General features: G+C 31.8%; 2 protein-coding genes across 7 annotated transcripts in view; one reads left to right on the top strand and one right to left on the bottom strand.

Moving 5' to 3' along the window:
* The window catches only part of LOC145245870 (ribonuclease P protein subunit p30-like), a 162,295-nt gene that overhangs the window by 34,026 nt on the left and 103,028 nt on the right, over positions 1 to 25,241 (bottom strand). For all 6 annotated transcript variants that reach the window (XM_080107583.1, XM_080107584.1, XM_080107586.1 and 3 more), the window contains one exon: positions 3,006 to 3,095. In XM_080107583.1, coding sequence (XP_079963709.1) covers positions 3,006 to 3,095 — 90 coding nt within the window. The remainder of the gene's footprint in view (positions 1 to 3,005; positions 3,096 to 25,241) is intronic.
* LOC145245872 (uncharacterized) lies at positions 4,762 to 20,438 on the top strand. The gene is made up of 3 exons (XM_080107587.1): positions 4,762 to 5,353; positions 14,628 to 14,901; positions 20,058 to 20,438. Exons 1-3 carry the CDS (start codon positions 4,875 to 4,877, stop codon positions 20,229 to 20,231), a joined length of 927 nt encoding a protein of 308 aa, XP_079963713.1. The 5' UTR covers positions 4,762 to 4,874; the 3' UTR covers positions 20,232 to 20,438.

Below are 25,241 nucleotides of genomic sequence, written 5' to 3' on the forward strand. Positions count from 1 at the left end.
TATCAGATCTAAATCATAATATCTAGGAGTTAACAACGGGGGTCGCCTGTCTATTTAATTTGCCAGACTTTGAAAAGCTAAATATTCCACATTTTTGGATCACCGTGTTGCTTTAATTTTTCAGTATAAAAAAAAAGCAAAATTTGATTCGAATAGCCACCTCCCCGGCCCATGGTCTCCAAAAAGCAATGTAAACTTTTGGTCAATGTCGGCTTTTCGCCATCATATCAGACAGTTGCTTTCATTTCGAGACACTCCCCTAATAAACGGGGGAGCTGCTTTTCCTTCCCCAAAGTTTGGTAAAAACTGTCCCGCACAAAATCTTAACTGCTGAACAGCCATTGCCTACGTCATGTTTAAAGGTCAAACATCACGTGACTTAACTTCCTCGCACCTGTCAATTTCATTTTATAAACGTTCTTACCATGCTTATGAATTCCTCTTCCCTCGTGGCCAAGATGGTTAGGTGTCTTTTTTTTTTTCCCTTTCGTTTCCACCTTCGCGTCAAGGCGAAGGGGTTCAAGCCTACCTTCCTATTAAAACTTTTCTTTTACACCTCCAAGCACCCGCCCATGTTTTGATCTATTCCCTCCCCCAACAACACACCTCCAAACACTCGGGCAACGCCGGGTATTCGCCGCTAGTCTATATATATATATATATATATATATATATATATATAAAGCGAAAACGTGTGTGTGTGTGTGTATGTATGTATGTTCGCTTTTTGTGGATGTTTGCAAAAGGCTTTTTTCTGGGAAGCGATCGGTCGGCTCATTCCTTCTTAAAACTTTTTATATGCTGTCTAAATGATAATATCTACGAATTAAGAATGGGGGTCGCCTGTCTATTTAATTTGCTCGACTTTGTAAAGCTAAATATCCCACATTTTTGGATCGCCGCGTGTGGATTCAGCTTTTTCGTATAAAAGTGAAACTAATTCAAAGCTGGTGAGCGGTTGCGATTGCCGGTAACATCCAACAGCAATCAGCTTTGATCAATGCGGAGTTTCTTCTTGTATCAGACAATTGCTATTCAATTTGGACAATCCCCTTTTTATGGGGAGCTGGTTTCCTCTCACATCTTGGAGGGAAAAAAAAAAAAACTGCCCCGCAGTGACAGTTGACCTCATTAAGTCATTAAGTACGGGTACCTGCCAATTCTTAATACTTCACACATGTTTCCATTACTATTTTTTGGTGGCTGATCGGTTAGCACGTTTTTTTTTTTTTTTCACTTTATTTTCCAACTTCATCTCAAGGCTTCAGGTTCGATCCTTCCTACTTACCTACCAAAACTTTTTTTTACCCCCCCCCTCCCCGACACAAACACTCGAGCAACGATTTTTTATTATTCTTTTGTTTTGATTTACCCAAAAACCACACACAAACATCTAAACACCCAGGCAACGCCGGGTACCCCTGTTAGTATATGATAAAGAGCAAAAATCTGTATGTATGTATGTCTCACAAAAACTTTCAACAGAGGAGACGGATTTTCACGAGATTGGTATAATTTTTTTTTGAAGCTCAACCCTTCGGACGACAAATATCGAAACATTGTCCAAAAATATTAATACCTTCATCCTCAACTGGGCACTTTTCTACAGGGAGGAGTCACTTTTTTCGTCCATAATTTCAAAAGTAATCACCTCCTTTCAATTATTTAGCCTTAATTTAAACCTATGTCGCTTCTGGTTTGGTAATGGGCACAACAGCTAACGCGTCACATTTTTTTTCTTCCTTCGCGGTACAGGTTCGAACCTTTCAGCCTACTACCATTTTTTTTTTTTTTTGCTCAACACACCTCCAAACACCCGGGCAATGCCGGGCACCCAGGCTAGTCTATTCAGAAATCTCAATTCTTGCCCAGTGAACTGAACCCGTTACCTCAACTGTTCTACATCTGACCCAAGAACTCTTATCCATTCTTTCGATGTGACTATACTATCAGAGTCTACTCTCCTGCACATATATCCCATACTGTCCAGATTTAATCTTACTGAGATCATTTGTCGTTCTTTGTTTTTTTTTTTTTTCAGGGATTTTATTTTTCAATTCCCTTTCAAACTTTGAAAATTCAAAACTTTTTTAATTTTAAAGCTTAATTTTTTTTATGTTTTAACATTAAATTTCCTCCTTTTTCAAGCTTTTTTTTTTTTTTTTACTCTAAAAGAAAAACTGGCAAAAAAAAAAAAAAAAAAAGTACATGCCATGCAAACATAATTTTAGTTGTGAAAGCGTACAAAAATTAGTTGTATATATTTTATTTCATAATTAAAATTTCATTTATTCGCAAATGAACTTTATTATTAAGCCTGTATTTATGACTCACATAACACATCCATTGTATCATTCTCATATCATTTATTTTCATGCAACGCATGTCTTCAATCCTCATTGAGCAGGCTTCACTTCAATGCATCATCAAACTGTGCACTCATGTCTGATAGACTCTTCCCTTGGTTCCATCATCTAATTTTATAAAACTCACTATGTCTGTCTCCATACTTTCAAATTCTATCTCTTCCAAAACTAAAAGTCACAGTGTGGCGTTAGGGGCTTCAAATGATTGGATGGTTTATAGGCCATTCTTTCATGGGTCTTTAGCTGGTTAAAATTGTTTTTAGGGGAGTCAAAAATGGGTCAAGATTGAAAAAAATCGTTATACATTTTGTACATTCATCTCAGTTTATTTTTTAATCAGTTCATATGTGTATCATGTTGGTACAGTGGTAACGTCACCAGCTTTGAATGCTATAGTTTTGCTTTCAGTTTCGATTCTAGCTTATGGCACCCAAATACTTTTTTTTTTTTTTTTTACACTTTTGAAATCATGACTATAATAATATATACAAAATCTGGACAAATTAAAATATCATATTTAAGCATATTTTACGACCAAAAAGCTAGTCCAAGTGAAAATCTTACTAACCCTTATCCTCGTTTAGCTTTTGGCCTTGATAAACGGTGAATCACTAGTATAAACAGATAAAAAAAACCTACCATGTTTAGTGATGGTCGTTTGTAGCGAAAAGGCATATGCTCAGTCATATTTACAGTGATGATATCAACATCAAGCGTGCCACAAGCCATCTGGAAAAAGAAAGAAACAAATGAAAAGACTCGTTTCAAGAATTGTCCATCTGAAAGAATGTACGGAAACACAGAAATCATAGACCAAAATGATAAACACGTTGTTTCCCCCAAAACATGTAATTTTATTAGATAATATACAGTAGTATTTTTTTTTTTTTTTTTTAAAGATTATGACACGCTGAACATATTTGTCATCGATAAAGTTAGTGTTAGAAAAAGCCACATTTAGCACCAAAATTATTCTACATAAGCATGGATACCTGGCATTGTGTGCGGGTTTAGTAAGTTTTTTTTTTTTTTTTTCCTAAACTTCTTTTCTATTCTACATATCGTTAGTTTTTAATTTCACCTACTACTAATTGCACTTGATTCTTTATTTCCATATGTAAAAAAAAACAAAAACATTAGAACCTTCTTTTTTCTGTTGACAGCGTGCAAAGGAAGTCGAATTTTCTTTCTCTTATTAAGGAATGGTAAAAATAAAATAAAGTGAATTAAATATGAATCAACCCAAAAGAAAAACATTTTTTTTAGGTGAAGGTATATTATCAATGAACATATTTTACTTTCATTTGATTTCAACTGAAATGCATTTTTTAGGGGAAAGAGTAGAAGACAGTTTTAATTTGTTTTAAGTTATGTTTTAAGATAAACAATTTATATTAACAACGGCACGATTGTCCATCCGCGCCAACAACGGCATGATTGTCCATCCGCGCCAACAACGGCACGATTGTCCATCCGCGCCAACAACGGCACGATTGTCCATCCGCGCCAACAACGGCACGATTGTCCATCCGCGCCAACAACGGCACGATTGTCCATCCGCGCCAACAACGGCACGATTGTCCATCCGCGCCAACAACGGCACGATTGTCCATCCGCGCCAACAACGGCACGATTGTCCATCCGCGTCAACAACGGCACGATTGTCCATCCGCGTCAACAACGGCACGATTGTCCATCCGCGTCAACAACGGCACGATTGTCCATCCACGCCAACAACGGCACGATTGTCCATCCACGCCAACAACGGCACGATTGTCCATCCACGTCAACAACGGCACGATTGTCCATCCACGTCAACAACGGCACAATTGTCCATTCACATCAAAAATTGCGTAATTTTCCATCAACAAATATCAACTATTGTATAATTGTAGTCTACTACGCCTGTGCCATTTTGGTTAATTAAGTCTATACCTCAGTTTTCCTGGAACAAAATTATTGGAGATTTACTCAAGAATGCAAAAGTCTTCAGTGAAATTCAAGCAAAAACAATTTATCATTCTTTGTTTTTCAGAACTTATTTTTTTTATTCCTTTTTGAACTTTGAAAATTCAAAACTTTAATTTTAAAGTTTAAATTTTTTTATGTTTTGCCTTTAAATTTCTTCCTTTTTCAAAATCTAGCTTTATATTAATAAGAAAGTACTGCATAAAAGAATACACTGCACATAAACATATCTTAGTTGTGAAGATGTACAAAAATTAGTCATATATTTCATAATTAAAATTTAACATTTATTCAGAAATAATTATTTATAAAGAGATTTTTAAAAATACTTTAAGATAGGAAAGAAAAAGAAAATCCTTAAAAAAAAAAAGAAAAAAAGTCACATGACGTTGTGTAATTTGTGACATCACAATGCAAAACATCATTCCTTCTTATTCTTTCTTCAGATGAGCTAAGAACAACATTAGGAAAGATTTTTTTTTGTGATTTGTGATTTTTCCTACAAGAAATCGCAATTCACGAAATCAAAGAACTAACAAAATGGAAAAGTGTGTCATATTTGACAACAATATGACAACAGGTCTGGTTCCAAGGCAGGAGTCAACAGACAACCAAAGGGGGAACTGGTTCTTGAGATTCGACATAAAGATCCTGGCCCTCTACTTGTATCTGGTTCTGTTAATATATGCTAACTATCTCCTCAACAAACTCGTCATTACAAACAAGAATCTAACGGGAAAGATTGCAACGAACTGCAAGAGCATGAAAGAATCTAGTCATAATATTATGGAATCAGCTTTAGAAGAGCGAGAACGGAACACTTTGGAGATGGAATCCAAAGTGACAATTGATAATGGCCCATTTGTAAATATGATGGAGACACCAGTTAGGCACAAAACTCGTGCTACCCCACGCAAAATTAAAAAACCAAAGAGACATTTAGCTGTGACTGATTTGACCAATTTGGAGCCAGTAAACAAAAAAAAATACCAAGAATGGAATATCATCATCGACTTTCAGTAACTACAATTTTCTCTTTTATCATAAAGCCACTTCTCTCACTCTAAACATAATGCTATTTTTTTTTTTTTTTACTTCAAAATTAAAACATAAAAACCTGGAAAATTTAATTAAAAAATATTTATAAATGAAAAAAAGATAAATTTAAAAATTGAATAATTTTTAAAAATTAATTAAAAAGATAATCTAAAAATATTAATTAAAAATTAATATTAATTAAAAAATTTAATAAAAAAATTAAAAAGTAATTACAAAAAAAAAAAAAAAAAAATTGATCAAAAACGTGATAAAAAATGTAGGGAGCAAGTCCAGAGTTTAACCTAAAAAAAAAAAAAAAAAAAAAAAAAAAATTCAACAGGTCAAATGATATTGTAACTATTAGATTTCTTAGTTATTTTAATTAATCTTGAATAGAAAACAATATTTAACAAGTATAAATAAAGTACATTGACAAATTAGAACCGAGTCCAAATACAAATATTTTATTATTCAATATACTGACAAATGTAAAGAACACACAACATTAACAATTAATAACAATAGCAAAACAATAAAATGTTCATTAACTCATCACTGGGTGGAAACTATCTTAACATGATAGAAATATTCAACCAACGTCGTGATGAAAGCATGTCTCTTCAAATTCTTTAGTCAACTGTAAGAGATTCTCTACCATACGACGTAGGATGTTTTTTTTTTTTTTTTTTCGGGGATAGTCAACCATGCAAAGTAGGTATAGATTCTAGGACCGTGTCACGTTACATTCCCCCTCAGACAGGATTCAACCATGTGGGGGAAGTATGATTTCACATCCCACTGACTGAGCTTCACTACCCAAGGGGAAAGATGGTCATATGCTGTTCTCCTTTGTCAAGACAGTGGCTGTGTTCTTTTAATATTCTGTAATATATACATATGAACTATTTAGTATACTTTGATGGCAAGTGCTCGTCTGAGCTCCAATCTATGGTCCCCTCCTTGCCAAACTTTCACAAAAAACACTCGTCTAGCTGAAACCACTGTCAATAATTTCCCTCACTCTTTATCTGTGCCTAAACAAAGCTTCTTTCTTAGAACTGCACGCTTGTGGAACTCTCTTCTGTTTGCCTGCTTTCCAGCTGACTACAACATGGTTGTCTTCGAGTCCAATGTAAACAACATCTTGGATGAACTGTCCCCTTAAGCAATCCAATTTCCACGACTAACGATTATTACCATATTATACCCATTGACGACTGTACACTCAATAACCCTTATCCTCGAGTGGCCTCTGGGTCTTGACAAGTGGTGACTCCTTTGTAACAAAAAAAAAAAAAAAAAATTCATAACCATGACGTACCTTGAACGTCTACTAGACACTGTCCTCAAGTGTCTAAGGACTCTTTGTACAAGGGTTTGTCAAGATATTTCCCCCGGACTAAATATTCAAAATCGCATAGTATTTCAATCAAGCCCAAATAAAATCCACTGGATGGATATCCCACATTGGCTTATACAAGCATTGGTGCACCTTCTCTAAATGATGTTTCCTATCGTAACAACACTAAGCTGAATATTCTACCAGACTAGATGAATTCTTGTCCTGGAATCCAGTAAAACCAAAAGAAATATATACTATACCATAGTTAACTGGACAACAGATGTGAGGATAATTAATATTACTAACTTCTTTAATAACTTAACGTTTGAGAGATAAAAGAACTGTAATGGAATATTTAAATATGCATATAAAGTGTTAGCTCTAGGAAGAGGGGGGGATCGTCATTTTTTTGAACTTTGAAGTAAAATGAAACAAAGTGAAAAGTTAAGACATCCTTCTTGCATAACTAAAAATAATCCCTTTACTTCTATTTTATCCTTACTAGCATGGGGGGGGCTGACTTAGTCCGATCGTAAAATACTCTTAAATATGATATTTTAATTTGTTCAGATTTCGTATGTATTATAATAGAGTTGTAATTTCCAAAGTAAAAAAAAAAGTATTTGGGTGCCATAAGCTAGAATTGAAACCGAAAGCAAAACTGTAGCATTCAAAGCTGGTGACGTTACCATTGTATCGACGTGACACACATATGAACTGATTAAAAATAAACTAAGATGAATATACAAAATGTATAACGATTTTTTCAATTTTGACCCATTAAAAACTATTTTTAACCGGCTAAAGACCCATAAAAAATGGTCCATAAAAAATCCAATCATTTCAGGCTCCTATTGCTGCTCTGCGACTTTTAGTTTTGGAAGAGACAGAGTTTGAAAATATGGAGACGGACAGAAAACAGACAGACATAGTGAGTTTTATAAATTAGATCGAGTGTTAGACCTAGAAAGAGAGAGGAGGCTTCATTTTTGAGAACTTTGACTGAAGTAAAACGAAACAAAGTGAAAAGTTGCCCGGGAATCTTTTCCATCTTTTGCCCCACTCCAACCCCCAGAACTGTATTTTTGCTATGACGTCAAATGACATATACTGCACATATATAATATGCATCATATATGACATATACTGTGAGCACAAAAACAAATAGGTCTACGGCTTTATTATAATAGATTAATCTCATTTGGAAGTAAAGAAAAGTATTATTTTGCTATATAATTTGCATGTTTGATATGTACAAACACACCTTATGTACATTGCCATGGGAGGGGAGGGGGGGAGAATCACTGGCTTTGAATGCTCACAGAGTCATTAAGATATATAGAGGGTAGTAGTGGGAGGATGTGTGAGAGAAGCACATACATGACTGCTGAGAGAGAGAGAGAGAGAGAGAGAGATAGAGATAGAGATGGGCGAGGTATTCACTTAATTAAAAAATTACAGTTAACACTTCCCTTGTTTTGTCCTCTAGTCCTCACATTCTATAAGAGATATTTCTGACAAAGAGGGAAGAATTGCTGTTTTTTTTCTAGGTAAGAATCTATTCCATCTAATACTTATCATTGGCAAGTTTTTCTGACCTTGAAGTAGTTTTTTTTTTTTTAGCTTCTTAGATTAGGTGGTGCGTGCCTTTTCTTGAGTGACTTTAAGTAATATAAAAAATAGAAATAAAATTGAATATTAAAAAAAATAATTCAATCTCAAAACTAAAGTATATTTAAGCATACATTTTGTGTCATTAAAATTATACATATATATGTTTCCCCCCAAAACTTTGGCTTTGATGGAGGGGAGACTAAAACTTGCTGCTATGATTTCAAATGATCTGAAATAACAACAAAGTTAGATTTGATTGCAAATATTTCTCATTTGTTATCTCCTCTCTTTTGGAAATAGGGTACGATTATAAATATCTCCAGTATCAAATAATCTGTATACACTGTGAAATTTACTTTATGTATGAAAACCAAAGAGAGGAGATATAACATGAGAAATATTTGGAATCAAGTCTCCCTTTGCTGTTATTTCAGATCCTTTGAAATCAGTAAGTTTTAGTCTCCCCTCCAAGGCTAGAAGTTTTAAGGAAATATAAGATATTTTGTAATTTATATGCAAAACTAGGAAAACAAATAACTATGATTGAAATATTGGTAAAGGTACAGTATTTTTCTACCCACAAAAAATCCTTTAAAATTACCACTATTATAGGTTTTCAAGGATGCTGAAAGCAAAAACAGTTAAAATCTCAGGAAACGAGTAATTTCAATGATATGAATAAATTATAGTTTTAAAAAGTGGGGAATTATTTTTCTATATTAATTTAACGTAAAATAAACACCCACTTTATAGCCAAGGTGGCCATAAAGTGGGTGCTCATTTTACGTTAAAAAAAATATAGAAAAGTGATATACCACTTGTTTAAATAATAATGTGCCATGTTAAAGGCAAATGTCATATAGCCCACTACACAATTCAGGTCGTTAGCTTTCCAACAAACCTTCATTCATTAAATTCTGATCAATAGTCACTGAGATTTTGAACTTATAAAATTGCCAAAGAAAGTGGTGTATATATATATATATATATATATACTCATAGCCAAATTAAATATTGAAATGCTCATATCTTTGTTTCTATGGGACAAAACTACATGAAAATTTGCAGACTTTTCGAAGATTAAAATATTATTCTAGGGTTAAAATTTGGTGACAATTGGTAAAAATAAACCAATAAAATAAGCCCAAAATTTGCCTACATTTGTATGTATATATAGTGTCCTAGCAAGCCAGCTTTAATTTTGCTACTTCTGTTGTCTCCCCTGTGGTCATGCCAGGCCACTAATATATATATATATATATATATTACGCTAGCTGGTCGCCTGGCGTTGCTTGGTCATAAAATATGCATAAATATTATATTTGAATTCATACAGAGACTGAGACAAGTGCATGCGAGTATTATATTTTTTTCCAAACAGTCCACTCCTTGTAAGTAAAAAAAAAAAAAAAATTAAATAAATAAATACTCGAGCTGAGATCGAAACCAAAACCTAAAGACAGGGAGTCAAGTAAAACAACCAGTAGGCAAGCTTGACACGATCTTAATAAAAAGGTTTTCAAACCTACTTATCTTTAACATAATGAATGTCATGTGAACCATTCACACATGCACATTTGCGGAAGTGTTAGCAAACAGATAAAAATCTTACTTTTAACAGATTTGTTACTTTTGGGGCTTGAATCGATTTTCATTGGTTGAAAACACTTCCTGTGAAACTTAGTTGCTTTTAGAAGTAATGAAGAAAGCAGATTGCAACAAAATGGAGAAAGAAATATTGTAGCAATTAGAGCCTTTACTTTTTTAGTGTTGGTAGGAATTACAAGCCACCACAAATTTACTATTAATATAATAGATATATGCACGGTACACAAATGTAAAAATGTTTTTTTAGCATGTATTTTGTATCATTAAAGTATATATGAAAAAGCCTTTGGGGGAACAAACATTTACAATATCATAGGCATGTATGGATATGCAAAATGTTAAACTTTTTTTTTTTTACAAAAACAATAGTGAAAATGTAACTTAAATGTCACCAAAAGAATTTAAACCTTGATAACATTATCACTTTTGAAATGACAACAACTAATTACTAGGGCTGTGACAACAGCATATTTTTTCATTGTTTCGACTCTTCAGTATATATCCGTTAATATCTTATGTTTTTATATAGACTGATGTGGTTCTCGGTTGATTATGTGTGTCTAATTGTGTCGAATATACACCTGAGAGTCAAAAGAATGGAAAGAATAGTCTGTTGTCACAGCCCTACTACTTACTAACAGGACAAATTATTTTAAATCAAGGAGAATCCAATTTTTGAATTGATTTAAAAAAAAAAAAAAAAAAAAAAAAAAAAAAATCTAATTTTCGAATTAAAAAATTTTTTTTTTTTTTTAAATGCAAATCTTTGTTCATGTTTTAGATTTAGTTTCACATCGTTTTTAATTAAAAACTTTTAAAATATTTTAAACTAGCATGGTTACCTCCTCTTTTTAAAAAATTCTTAAATTTTCTTATTTTGTTCAAGATGGGGATGAGACATTTTATCAGATGCGCGACATTCACCTGCTGTCTCAGACATTCCAACCAAGAGATCTTTTTTAGATTCCAACAGTCACTTACAGTGTAATTGTATCTCTTTTGCACTTGGTTCACCAGGTATATTTGCCAGGTAGTTTCTGAAAGTGTTTTTCATGAGTCCAGTTGCTTCTATAATTACTGGAATGGTAGGGATCTCCTAAGATTCCAATTTCTTGTAATGTGGTAGATAGATTTCACCTTGGTATTTTGTTATCTTTTTCCTTCTCAGCTCTGCTTAATGAAGCATCACTGGAGACACAAACTTCTAAGGTTGTTTCTTTCTCCTTGTTTCATATCAATATGTCAGGTTTATTAGTTCCGTTTTCTAAGTACGTATCTGTAAGAATTGCATGTTGGATGGTGCATGACTTATTTCCAACTGTTCTTTCTGGTATATGTTCGTAAGACTTAGTGCTGCATACTAGCATTGCTCAGGGAGGGGGTATGGACAACAAAATAGAAAAGTTAACAAGTGTGACATCTTTCTTTTAATACTTCCACTCTTATATATCTTCCTTCCCATACCCTTTCTCTAATAACTTTCTCTCACAACACAGAGCGGGATACTCTAATCGTAGAGCCCACTCCTAGCTTGATCAATTCTGTTCCTATTAACTCTCATACGAATGACATATGTAAGAAATAAAAATGTGCCTAGGAAAAAAAAAAATAAATTAAAAAAAAAAAATTGTCACAGTGTTAACCCAATATCTCAATAGTTTTGTAATCTTTGAATTAAGCGATAATCTGAGGGAGCTATGCCAGAAGAATATGCAGAATGGGGCAAGATTTATCAACCAAATCTTTTAGCATATCTTTGGTCAGTAGTGCTGTAGCAGTATCAGAATTTTTGTAGGAATTTTTGACACCCCTAACACGAAACTGCGAATACAATATAAAAATCTCGTAATTTCTCTGTTAAAAGTGGGTTATTTATTTTCTTTATGGATTATACTTCCAAAATAAACTATTACAGTTGTTTTAAAAGTAATAGAATTTTTTTTTTTTTTTTTTTTTTTAAAAACAGTAATGAATTTTCCGAACTCAATATTTTTCAATTTTTAAACTTTAAAAATCTATCAAAATTTTTCTATTGATTCTATTTTTACGATATTTTCAGGGTCAATGTGAAATTTTATGTTCTTTCCAATAAACCGAATATAATATTTTAGACAAACGTTTTTTTTTAAATTCACGCCCCCCCAAGTGTCACCCATTTTGAAATGTCTATTAAAAAGTAAATAATTAATTTATGTCGGGGAGTTTTACATATCACAAATTGAAGAGAAAAGGTCATTAAATAATATATTCAAATTTAAAAAAAAAAAAAAAAAAATCGCTTTTTTTAGAAATTTACCTGTAAAGTCCGAAGTTTAAAACCTTTTTTTAAAAAAAAAAAACATTGTTGTTTTTTTGTTTTTTTTGTTTTTTTTTTAATGAAACCTTGGTCCTTGCTCCTTTAATTGAAAAAAAAAATTAGGGCTTGAATTACATTTTTCGAGGAGTTATAAGCTTGGAAAGATGGGGTGGAATTATTCACTATTTTCACGAAATTTCTGACACTGCTAGTAGTGCTGTGTAAGGACGTTGCCTGGGATTGAATGAGGATCAACGAATGTTTCACACTCATATTTTATTGTCGTCAAAATCAGTGAAATCAACCATTTTTCAATCAAATCAATTGATTGCCTACTCTAGATGAGAATCCATCGTAGTGCACAGAGGAAGCTTCAGATACCTGGCTGCAGTGACAGGCTACAATACATTGTAGTCTACATTGCACTGTAGAGAATCTACTCTATTTTATAAAATTATTTTTAAATAATGGCTTGAATTAAAGTTTAAAATGTGAAAGTCAAGTATAGTTCAATTATGCTTTAAACAGAAACATTTATTTTGAAAACGCCCCTATCATATCAAAGAACCTAATGCTGATTTTATAGCCGGGCCTTTCTACTTGTGCGGTGATAATGGCTTGAATTAAAGTTTAAGGAGCAAAGGTCAAGTATCATGGTTCAATTGTGCTCTAAACAAACATTCATTTTGAACAGGCCCCTGTCATATCAAAAAAAACCTACTGTTGATTTTATATGCCGGACCTTTCTGCTTGTGTGGTAATAAAACTTAAATGCACTTGTGATGATAGGTTTTATAAGGCATTACCTTTAGTCAAAATCATCTGTTCTTTCTTTAATCAAAATTTTCGATTATCGATACTTATTGAAGACATTCTGATACAAAACATGTCTAAGAACACTGCTAGGTACAAAGTGCATTTGTGTGAAATTTCAAAAATCGGCACAGCCATTTAGGAGTCCATAGGGAACAAACTCACATGCAAAGTTCCTTTTATATAATAGATTAGATGAGCCATTAGGCCAATCTTAGTAAATTGTATATCTTTTCTTCTCGTCTTCCTCTTTTTACTCATTTCCTCTTGTTCTCGAATATCTTTATACACGCTATCCTCTAACTCACCTTTCCCTTAGATTGCTTTGTAGTATTTTTACTTGCAATTTTTCTTTTTTTTTTTTTAACTATGCTGTTTTTTTTCAACATAGTGACAAACAAAGAGAAGTAACCCTGTATTAACAAGTACAGAGTTACCTCCAGCTTTTTTTTAATGATGTACATACGAAAATAATTCTGACTCAGTTAAAGTATTTTCTAAAAGGAATTAAATTGAATTACATTTTATGCTGCAATTATTTATTAAAAGAACTGATGAACCAGAATCTAATGTTAATATTTTTTTTTTGGGGGGGGGGGGGCTACCATGCCAATTAGAAAAATAAAGATAAAGGAGCTTGGCTTTACTTCATATATATTAGATAATGATAATAATGTGCCAATAGTAATAAAACAAAAATAGAAAGAACACAACCACCGGGAACCAAGAACAAACAAAATTACAAAATACTACTCCCATTGATCCATTGAAGTGGGGAAGAAAAAAGAAAAGTGTCAAAAGGAGAAATGTGTTTATCAGCATAACAAAGAAGCTGTTCACAAAAGCACACAAAAGGAAGCTGACATGGATTGTTAATCAAGGTGTGGCAGTGAATGGAAACAAAAGAACCGAATATATATTTAGAGTTATTTATGGGAAGTTTTAGGTGTGGGTTTTGCGACAGTTTTCAACAGTTGAGTACAATCTTGGTTTGCAACAGTTGACAGAGGACGTTTCCAGAAGGAGTCAATTGAAAGCAGATTGTGGCTTGGACCAGATCGAGAGAGCTTAAGGAGGTCCAGATAAGGAAATGATTGATCAAGTAACTGACAAACTCAGTCTTGGCAGAATGCATTGAAGGGGACCTTAGCGTTAAGAAGGTCAATGGTATAACACACAGAGTATAACTAGTATTTGCAGAATGTGCCGGAGTTGTTTTATTTTTATTTTTTCATACTTGTGAACCTGTGCACCCCCCCCCCCCCACCAGCAGCCACCAATGCAAGAGATGACAAGACAGCCAGAAGGTGAAAGAAAAGATCACAGAAACAGCATTTGGGTTGGCGATTGTCGAACATGGTAGTGGTCAGACCTCCACGGTTTAACCCTGTATAGTTTCTCTTTGTACATAGCCGCCTAAATTCAGACTTTCTCCCCCCTTGTAAATGGCAACTGTTTGCATGTTTATTCTTTGCCAATTAAATAAATTAAGTTTATTTTTTATTTTTAAGCATTTATTTTTAATTCTTTTAACATATTTGTGTTTTTTTATTTATTTTATTTCCATCTTGACAAATCAAAGTGACCTCAGTGAATTAAAGAAGAATCCTAGAACACCTGTTCCCAGTGCCGACAATTGCAAATGGCCAAACATAGAAGATATAAAGCAACAACCCAAGTTGAAACCACAAGAGAATGAGACCATCCGAAAGGAAGAGTGTGCACCTTTACACACATACATCCACTACACCGACCATGTTCAGTTGCAAAGGGCCTACACATGTTTGCAAGAACTTCTGCCACATATGAGGGATGGATGCAAGTTTATTCAAACTGAACATCAAACCATTATTAAAGTAAGTGTTAAAAAATTAGAATTGTAAATTTGCTTTAAATTTATTTTGTACTAGCAAGACTCGTGTCCTGGCATTATCTGGGTGGAATATAAATGAAGGATTTAACTATGAAAAATATCTGCAAAATAGGAATTTTCTGAGAAAATTGTTTTCGCCACAATAAAATGAAGTGTAGAAACCATATTTAATGTTTAGAATTTATGTTTGCTGCCAAAAAACGAAATTGAAAACGTTTTTTAGAAAAAAAAAATTGAAAAAAATTTAGAGGTAGCAGGCAAAGTTGAAAAGCATGTGATTTCCAGGTGAAGTTTGCTCTCTCTTAGCTGCCAAACAGATTCCATGAACAAAGATTCTTTCTTACAACTGCACGCCTGTGAAACTCGTTTCCCTGCTTTCCAGCTGATTGCAATATGGTCATCTTCAAGTCCAACATAAACAAGTTCTTGATGAGCTGTCCCCTTAAGTAATCCAATTTACCAAATTTCCACTATCAACGATTGTTACGATAATGTCCCATTGATTATTGCGCACTCATTAACCCTCATCCTTGAGTGGCCTCCAGACCTTGATAAATTGTGACTCTTTGTAAAAACATGCTTAACTTCGGTGATCTGGCGAGAACCGGTGTGCCAATGTGATTGTGCCATAAGCAACGTTAAGTCTGGCCAGTACAAGAGGGGTAACCATTTGGGAAGGCAAGGCACTGTATGCACCATGAGATAAAATACAAGGTTGGGAAACTGGTGCAGTCTATCCTTCTCTCAAGGGTAGATGGGGCTCTCTTAAGCTGTAGTAGGCAACCCATCTTGTAATGGCGTCACGATAAAAAATACTCTTGGTGAAGCATCAAATATTCTCCCACGGACAAGATTTGAATTACATTACAAACCAAACTTGTGTAGTAGGTTCAATCTTCACTGTAGCCGCGTGTTACGTTATAAAAAAAAAAATAAATAAATAAATATCAAGCAAAAAAAAGATGTCTGGTAGCTTTCCCAAGGAGAGGAGCATAGCGCTCTTTGGTAGCTGATGTAATGAAACAGGCTCTCTCTCTTTCATATATAAAGACAACTTGTTTCTGTGACTGTCCTGTTTTAAATAGATATAATTAAATACTGAACAATCAGTGTCGGAGGGAATTTTTATCAAGTGAAAACAACTTTTGTTCTTGATGATGCGTTTGTATACAAAATCTTGTGCATACAAATTGAACAAAATGATGAGTGGTTTGCTATCTTTTATGATTTTGCTCATAACCGCCATGTATATTTGAAACCTAGTGCAGAACAGTGAAGTCAACTTAACCTGACTGGAGAGAACGACGCCAAAATTACAAGATTGAGTGTGGTGATTCATGGGTTTTGTTTTTATTACAGATCAATCGTTTCCACATTATTTACTATGAATTGCATAAATTTTTGGTAAAACATGTTATGATTCAAGTTCTTCATATTTTCAGATTTATGAATTAGATAAATTTATAGATGAGCTAATCTCCACCTCCACTGCTCAAAAATGAAATTATTCTCTTTTAATTATGTTTGAACATCCTGAAAACCATGGAAAAAAAATGTGCATAATCATTCCAAAGACTTCTAGATTCATTTTGAAGATCACAAAGCAGATTACAATGCAAATGCATCAATTTGGATGTAAATCTGACTTATGTAATATATATATATATATATATATATATATATATATATATATATATATATATTAAACAGGATTTTACCTAAATTAAAAAAATAAAGTAAAAACTATTATAGATTTTAACAAATCAAATAATTAGTTGTTTTTCTAAACTTAAAACTTATAAAAAGTATTACATTCCTGACTCATGGCAGATTTGTATTAACTGTCTATACGTTCATTTTGCTTAATAAAACCCCTCAGATGGCTTTAAAAGGTACAGATATTACTCAAACTAAAGTAGAAGTGATCCTTGTAGTTAAGAAATCTATTGAGTTTGATAACAAATTTTGGTTTACATCTAATACAGATAAGTTTTAATATTTTAATGCGATCCGCAGACCCGGCAGAATTTACTGATCTAGTGGGTTTATTTCTTCTGAACGCAATCTATTCAAAATTCACTAATTTCAGAAGGGTGCTTTATAGAGATAACACTATTTACTTCAGGAGCATCCAACTGAACATATGATAAAAGTAAAAGATTGACATGAATTCTATAAGCAATCTGCCTTAAAGATATCAACCAGAAAATAATCATCAACTTCTTAGATATAACATTAGCCTTTAATACCACTACATTTCGTAAGTCCAATCATTTTACCAAGTATATTACAATTCAAATCATCTGAACTATCATAGCATCCATTATCTTAAACATTTCTAATAGAATCTCACAACTTTCAGCTAATTTCCCTATTACTACAAAAATTCCCCCTTTAGTATAAGGATAAAAGTTCACAGATTACATGAAAACATCTAAGAACATAATAGGAAAAAACACAAGTTAGGATAATACTTATTCTGTTTTGTGAACCATTTTTCAATCAAATTGATTAATGGCTTGCTCTAGTCTGGGACTCACTGTGGTGCACCTAGAGAAAGCTTCACATGTCTCTCCGCAGTGACAGTCCACAATACCATTATTGTCTACATTGCACTGCAGAGAACCTAATGCTGATTTTATAAAATTATTTTTATATATAATGGCTTGAATTAAAATTTAAAATGCAAAAATCAAGTATCATGGTTCAATTGTACTTGAAATAGAAACATTTATTTCAAACGTGCCCCTGTTTTATCAAAGAACCTACTGTTGATTCTATACTGGCAGGCTCTTCTGCTTGTGCAGGGATAAAAGTTTGGTCAAAATCAGACTGTCCTTTCTTTAATCAGATTTTTTTCAATTATCGATACCTATACTTATCGGAGGCATTCCGATACAAAACCCATCTAAGAACACTGTCAGACACAAAGTATATTTGTGTGAAAAATTTTTTTTTTTTTTTTTTTAAATCGGCCCAACCGAGGAACTCACACACAAAGTGCGTTTTATACACAAGTAGAGATTAAATACATAGCTAAAGCAAAATAAATTGTTCAGGATTAAAATGATTTCCAATATTATTGAATGCTTTATTCATTTTTTTTTTTTTTCACTTATGTTTAAATTCTTGTTTTGTAAACATGAAATAAATCTATGACATCATGCTAAAACTATAGTTATTTTGTTACAGGATGTTTTAAAGCCTCGTTGGGAGATTAACAAATAATGCCTTTGAAAATAAGATTAAAAAAAAAAAAAAATAGGTCACTAATTGTTTTCAATCAATCAAAATTATAATGTGGACATGAATAATGAAATGAAGAAATCATATGCTAACAAATGTAAATGCAACAAAAACACTTGTCAACACAAATGTATATATTCCAGCAAAAAGAGTCCTTCCTAAAAAGTAGAAATTAAGAACTACCCAGCAAAGAATAATCATGAAAATATGAATAAGAAAAGAAGAGGCGTTATTTGGTTTAAGACCCCCCCCCCTCCCATACTCTGTAACTTTTCAAACAAATATTTAATTCTTTAAAATAATTCTAAAAGACTTTCGGACAAAGAAAAGAATGACGTGAGCTGAAGGAAGAAACTAAAGGACAGATTTTGGTTGATACCAGCACGCAAATGGCCTCTAAACAAATATAAAATAAATGTTGTTTCGATGATTTTCGTAACCAAGATATATTTTTTATGAGAAATGTATTATATATATATATATATATATATATATATATATATATATATATATATATATATAAAACATTTTAATAAAACTCAAAGATAGGAAAGATAAAGTGTAGTACTACAAAAACTTTAATAAACAAACAAGAAAAAAAGTTATATTTTTTGGTAAGCATTTTTCTTATTTTGCTTAGCTATATGCATTAATTTTGTTGATATCAGCAGTAATTAAAGTGATTTAATATAAAAAAGGATAATTTCAAAAACTTTTCTTAAAATATGCTCATCAGGTCAAACTTGGTCGACATCTTGTTTTGATTTTGCTTAATCAAATACTGACATTTTCAATATGTTTTTCTAAAGTTTACATGTGAAATACTAAATTGATTTAAAAATCAATTGAAATAATTGTTTATTTAATAATGCATAAGAAAAACAAAACCATTTTTAATGTCGATATGAATTTTTTTTTTCTTACATTCTGCTCTGGCCAAAGTGTTTAACGTTTGCCTTAAAAGATAATCTTTTAAATCCACTTAAATATTGATAACGTGATAAAATAGGTTATCTGTCAATCAAGCAATTTGATGCCAAACTTGTTTCAAGTTTGAATGTATAAGGTTTATTTTTACATTAAAAATGCCCTTAATTAAAAAAAGATTAAACTAAGCTTATATTATGTTCATAAATTTTTAAGATGAGGATTGATAACTTGTATGGCACAATCACATTGACACACCGGTTTTTGCCAGATCACAGAAATTAAGCAATGTTGAGCCTGGCTAGTACCAGATGGGTAACCATTTTTTTGGAAGGCTAGTCATTGTATGTACCTTCTGGGAAGGTTGGGTGTGGGACCAGCACCCTCACCTCAAAAAAATAATAAAAAAGACTCCTCGCTACAAAAGCATCTACAAAATTGTAGATGGCTCAAGGATAGAGAGATTGATAACTTGTACTCATTAGATTATTCAGACTACTGTTCTCATCTTGAGTTTTATTTTCACAACGTTTCAGTTGATGTAACCTCTGACCTTCTTCAGACGTATCTTTCCAAACACAGGAATCTCTCTTGAATTCGGGGAATCTGCACGGAATTTCAAGTAGAACCCTTTATTTAATCCATGAGAGTAGCATACTCTTATTTTATCAGCCATGACGGGGTAGAAGTCCTAAGTAATTTGCAATTGGACTTTTTAGTGCCGCCTGCACTGAGGATTGAACTTTAAACCTCCAGAAGAGTGTAACTTAAAACTGAATTTTACCAAGTGCTTTATCCATGATGCAAGGACCTGTGGCATAGTTGATAAAGTATTTGGCAAATACAACTTAAGGTTGGAGGTTACATAGACTCAAACGTTATAAAAATAGCAGAACAATAGTCTGTGCAATCGAAATAATATGGATGATCTTATATTCATATTCTTTTTTTCTTCCTTTTATTCAGATTTTAATGGTGACAGATGGATTATTGGAGAGCACAGATTCTGTAAGCAAAATTGCCAAAGAACAAGATACAATCCGCATTGATAATAAACACGGCCGACAAGACAAACCTTGTTATTGCTGTAAATCTAGAGAGCAAAGTAAGATTTGCTCTCATGAAGCCCCTGATGTCTAAGATATTATCGGTCTCAAAGCAAATTTTGGAATACAAACCATTGTCTAATCCTGCCACGGACGTCGAAGAGAAGATTTTGTTAGTTATTGAAAATAAAATTTGGGGGAAATGGCTAAGTCCTATTCACCCGAATTAAGTCAATAAAAAAAAAAAAAAAACATTTTTTTTCTCCTTTTAAATCTTTCGATAAACCTAAATATAAACTAATCTTTTTGTTTTTTTATTGTTTTCAAGAATAAAATATTTTTTCTTTTACAAAATTTTCAAAATTTTTGAAAAGAAATTGAACCATTCGGAAAGTTTCTAATGGATGGAAATTGTCATCTATTACATAAACGGCAAATATGGAAGGTGCTCTGACAAACTCCAAGCCCTTGTAACCCCCCGCCCTCTGCCAATAGAAATATCTTCGAAAAGCAACAAAATCCTACCTCTACACAGTAGAGATCCGTAGATGGCGGAAAGCCTTTTACTCTAAGAGTTTCTCAAACTCAACCTCCTAGACTTGGGAATTTCCTTCTGAGTCCCTGACTGTACTGATATGCAAAAATTCAAGTGTAATGTGAACAGACATCTTGTTGCTCAACTCCCTACATAGTGTTCCTACAAATTATGTCCCATATAGTAGTATTACAAGCGTATGCTGTATTTTTGTGGACATCGGCAATATTACATACCTAATGTGCTTCAACAAGTCATATCTTTTTTACATGTTGGTCAATTTTTAAAAGAATTACATTGATAGAAAAAGAATAAAATAAGCATTCCAATGATGTTAATCTATTTTTCTTTTATATGTTCAATATTTTTATGCTTCAAGTTAAAAATTAAAAAACAGTAAAAAATGATGACAACAAAAAGGGAAACTTTTTTCAATGTTTACATTTTATATGTTGCGTTTGGATGCATATGTGTGGGGTTAAATTTGATTGGATATGACTGAAATTTTACAGGCTATATAAACATGGAAGTCCATCTCTACTGGACTTTGATTTATATTTTTACGACCACAGGAAGCAAAATTATGACTGAGCAAAGTTGAAGAATATTTCAAAATTGATAAGATAAATTGGCATATATCATCCATTTTCATATAGTTTCAGGATTATTTTCATGTATAATATGTAAATATTTGATAATTATTAATTGTGCGGAAATTTCTTTAAAATGTTATCTTTTATAGAAATTCAAATCCGTTTAAAAGAAAAACGGGCCGCTAATGTGCTGAGCTGACTAAAGTATTCTCTTAAAAATAGGAAACTGTTTTTCTGCTTTCATCTTACTAGACTAGTAATTTTTTTTATTCTGAGTTTGTTAATTTAAAAAAATTATTTTAAAAGGTTTTCAAATTTGATTTCCAAACAATATTTTGTTTTCAATGCTTTTAGTACACATGTACTGAAAGCGTTAAAAACCAAAATATACTAAGTACAGGTGTTTACTTATACTTAAGGTAGAATTGTGTTTTTTAGTGGTCAAAAACAAAGAAACAAATATATAACAAATAAAAAGTACTTGTGCACTTATGCTACCATGTTGAAATAACCTTATTTAGAAACCCATTCTTAACATGGAGAAGGAAGGGTGTCTTGTTACTATTCTGTACTTTCACCTAACAATTAAATAAAAAAGATATTATGAAACTTGAATTTATTTTTAACTCCTTGTCAAGACCATTTTTTCAAATCTGTAAAACAAACCAGTTTTTTTTTTTTTTTTTTAACTGAGGATATCTAAATAACAATAATTAGGCGGTTTGATAAAGAATTTCACTGTGATGCATTTTGTAAATTTTTATCTTGTTTCCACCTTAACATTTTTCTTTAAAATTCTTTCGAACATCGCATTTAAATTTTCTGCAAATAAGTAGCTTTCCGGATATTAAGCAATGTCATTTCTTACGTTAACGTTATTGCTGGTGGCCATCTTGGTATGCGCATTTGTGCATAGTTTCTCGGGGTTGCACTTGTGCGTACCAAGATGGCCACCAGCAATAACATAAGAAATGACATTGCTTAATATCTGGAAAACTACTTATTTGCAGAAAATTTAAATGTGATATTTGTTTTCAGCATACCCTAAAACCTATAGAAGTAATCATTTTAAATGTTAAGGTGGAAACAAGGTAAAAAATTACTGTTTTATTTCTTCATTTACATAATTGAATTTTCAGTAAAACAACAATAGAAATGACAAAAATTACCATCAACTGATGAGTATATAGTTGTTGCTTATCAGGATTCCTGGTATTGAAAATTGGACTGGTCCTAAAATGCATAAGTTCTGGTCGACTATGGGAATTTCTATCTTTTACAGAAATCCAAAATATATAGATATATGAAAAATTTTCTTCGATTTATTTCTGAGATTAATTCATATCTACTCAATTTTTTTTTAATCTTGGGTGTAGCCATTGAATGCTCTTTAGGCATTCAATGGTTACACCAAAGATTAAGCTCTCCTTTGGTGAGGAGGCAGAAAAATGCCTATTCTCAATAAAGCTATATTTAAATACCACTATAATACTTAGTTTTGTTCATAAATAGACACGCACTATATGATACCATGCGGCAGTTTAAAAAAATTTGAAATTTGTACATCTGAATTTATAATTCATGGCTTATGGTAAAGAGATACATCAGATGTGACTGCAAAATCAGAAAGAGCACACAATTTTACATGAGTGCCAAGTTTCATGAGAATAGATTGAAAAGTAAATAAATGGTGGCAAAATTACTGAATTTCTTGAAATGTTGAGGTCTGTAATTTTGGCCACTTTTTTTAAAGAAAAATGTCCACGGAAAAGCCTAAATTTTGGCACTTAAAATTCTCATAACTTTTGAACTACTGATGGTATTTGCATAATTCAAACGGTTTTTAGCATCTTTTACATAGCTCTTTTCATGCAAGTCGATAAAATAACAATTATCTAAAAAGAAAAAAAAAAAAAATCAACTTGTAATGCTGCATATAGTAGCTTCCTACATCCAAGTGACCTTGTTTGAGGTGAAATAGTAATAAAAAATAAAATAAAAATGCTTGTTTGTGTAAGGCCAGATAAAACTTAAATACAAACACCCACAAAGTTGGTATTTTTTTTTAATTAACATAACCTCGAATGCATAATATCTAAGATTTAAAGAAAAAGATTAATTTGTAGATCCAATGGCTATTTATTTGATTTACTGTTATTAAAATGTACTTATACATTTCTTTCATAAATTAAAAAAAAAATTATTAAAAAAAAAATTATTAAAAAAAAATTATTAAAAAAAAAAAAAAAAAAAAAAAAAAAGAATAGAGTTGTCTGGAAAGTTCTAAGTCTTTTTGGACAAATGGAAATTGTTATATTCTTGAAAGATGATCTATATATTAATATGATAGCGTGTGTGTTATTTTGTGTGCCATGCTTACATCTTTTTTTCTTCTGCGTGACCATCGTTTAATTGTTACGGCCTTCTCTTTCTTGTAATAGATAATTTTATGGAGAATTCTTCATAAATTTTGGTTTCGGTTTAGACTACAGCTGATGCACCTAAGTTATATGGTTACATTTTTTATTTTTGAAATCACAACTTTATAATTGATAGAAAATTGACTATAATAATATAAGCAAAATCTGCACAAATCAAAATATATTTAAGCATATTTTACAACCAAGCTATGCCGGGTGTCCCTGCTAGCTAAGATAAATACTTTTTCAGTTTTTACAAAAGAGCTACAATAATATCAGGGCGTCTCCATTTACGCTGAACATTCACAGAATGACAACATCAATATATTACATATGAAAGAGTCTGTGGAATTTCCACAGGTCCCGCTAGTAATGAATAAATACAGATAAACACTTCTATTGAAATGAAAAATATTATATTACAGTAATAAAATGCTACCAGTGTAGTTTCTGAGTGGATTATAATCAAAGTATTATATTCTTATCAGAAGAGTTCAATAGGAGTGATACTAAAACATTATCTCTACTTATATATAAAAGGTACTTTGTGTGTGTGTGTGTGTGTGTGCGCGCGCGCGCAAGTTCATTCCTTATGGACTCTGAAACGGCTGGGCTGTTTTTTTTGTTTTTTTTTTAATTTCACACAAATGTACTTTATGTGTGTGTGAGTGTTCTTAGTTAGGTTTTGTATTGGAATGCTCCCCATAAGTATAGAAAATTGATTATTGAAAAAATTCCATTAAAGAAAATGTGTGCCTCATTATTATCAGCTAGTTTGATTTAAAACAAAAACAGAACGTGAATTGTTAAATTCTCATTATATCTAACATATAATCTTGCTGGATTTTAAAAAATCAGACCCAAATAGCATTTAAGCTGACAAATGAAACTTAGCAAAGTTTCATTTGTTATTGTTATACCAGGTTATAGACAATATAACAAAGTTGCGTTTTTGTTTTTTACAGAACTTTATAATGTAAATAAAACTATATTCAAGATGAGATTTTGTTATGCAAAGAAATTATCTCAGTCTAGAAGGATTTCTATTTCAGTGACTGAGGTCAGGAAACATCATTGCCCTAAATTTTCAATTCGAATGTCGGTTTTTAATGCAGAGAAAATCTGATTTTCCCAAAACCGTTTTGTACCTACATTAAAAAAATAAAATATTTATTCACCCACACACTTTTCTTAAAAATAAAACTTTTCCTAGATTGTGGTGATGAAAAAAAATAAAATAAAAAAAATAAAATAAAAAAAATGAAATGAAAAAAAAAATGAAATGAAAAAAAAAATGAAATGAAAAAAAAAATGAAATGAAAAAAAAAATGAAATGAAAAAAAAAATGAAATGAAAAAAAAAATGAAATGAAAAAAAAAATGAAATGAAAAAAAAAATGAAATGAAAAAAAAATGAAATGAAAAAAAAATGAAATGAAAAAAAAAATGAAATGAAAAAAAAATGAAATGAAAAAAAATGAAATGAAAAAAAAATGAAATGAAAAAAAATGAAATGAAAAAAAAATGAAATGAAAAAAAAATGAAATGAAAAAAAAA

The sequence above is a fragment of the Euprymna scolopes genome, chromosome 23 (assembly GCF_053919585.1).
Source record: "Euprymna scolopes isolate OS-2025 chromosome 23, ASM5391958v1, whole genome shotgun sequence".
NCBI lineage: Eukaryota > Metazoa > Mollusca > Cephalopoda > Sepiida > Sepiolidae > Euprymna > Euprymna scolopes.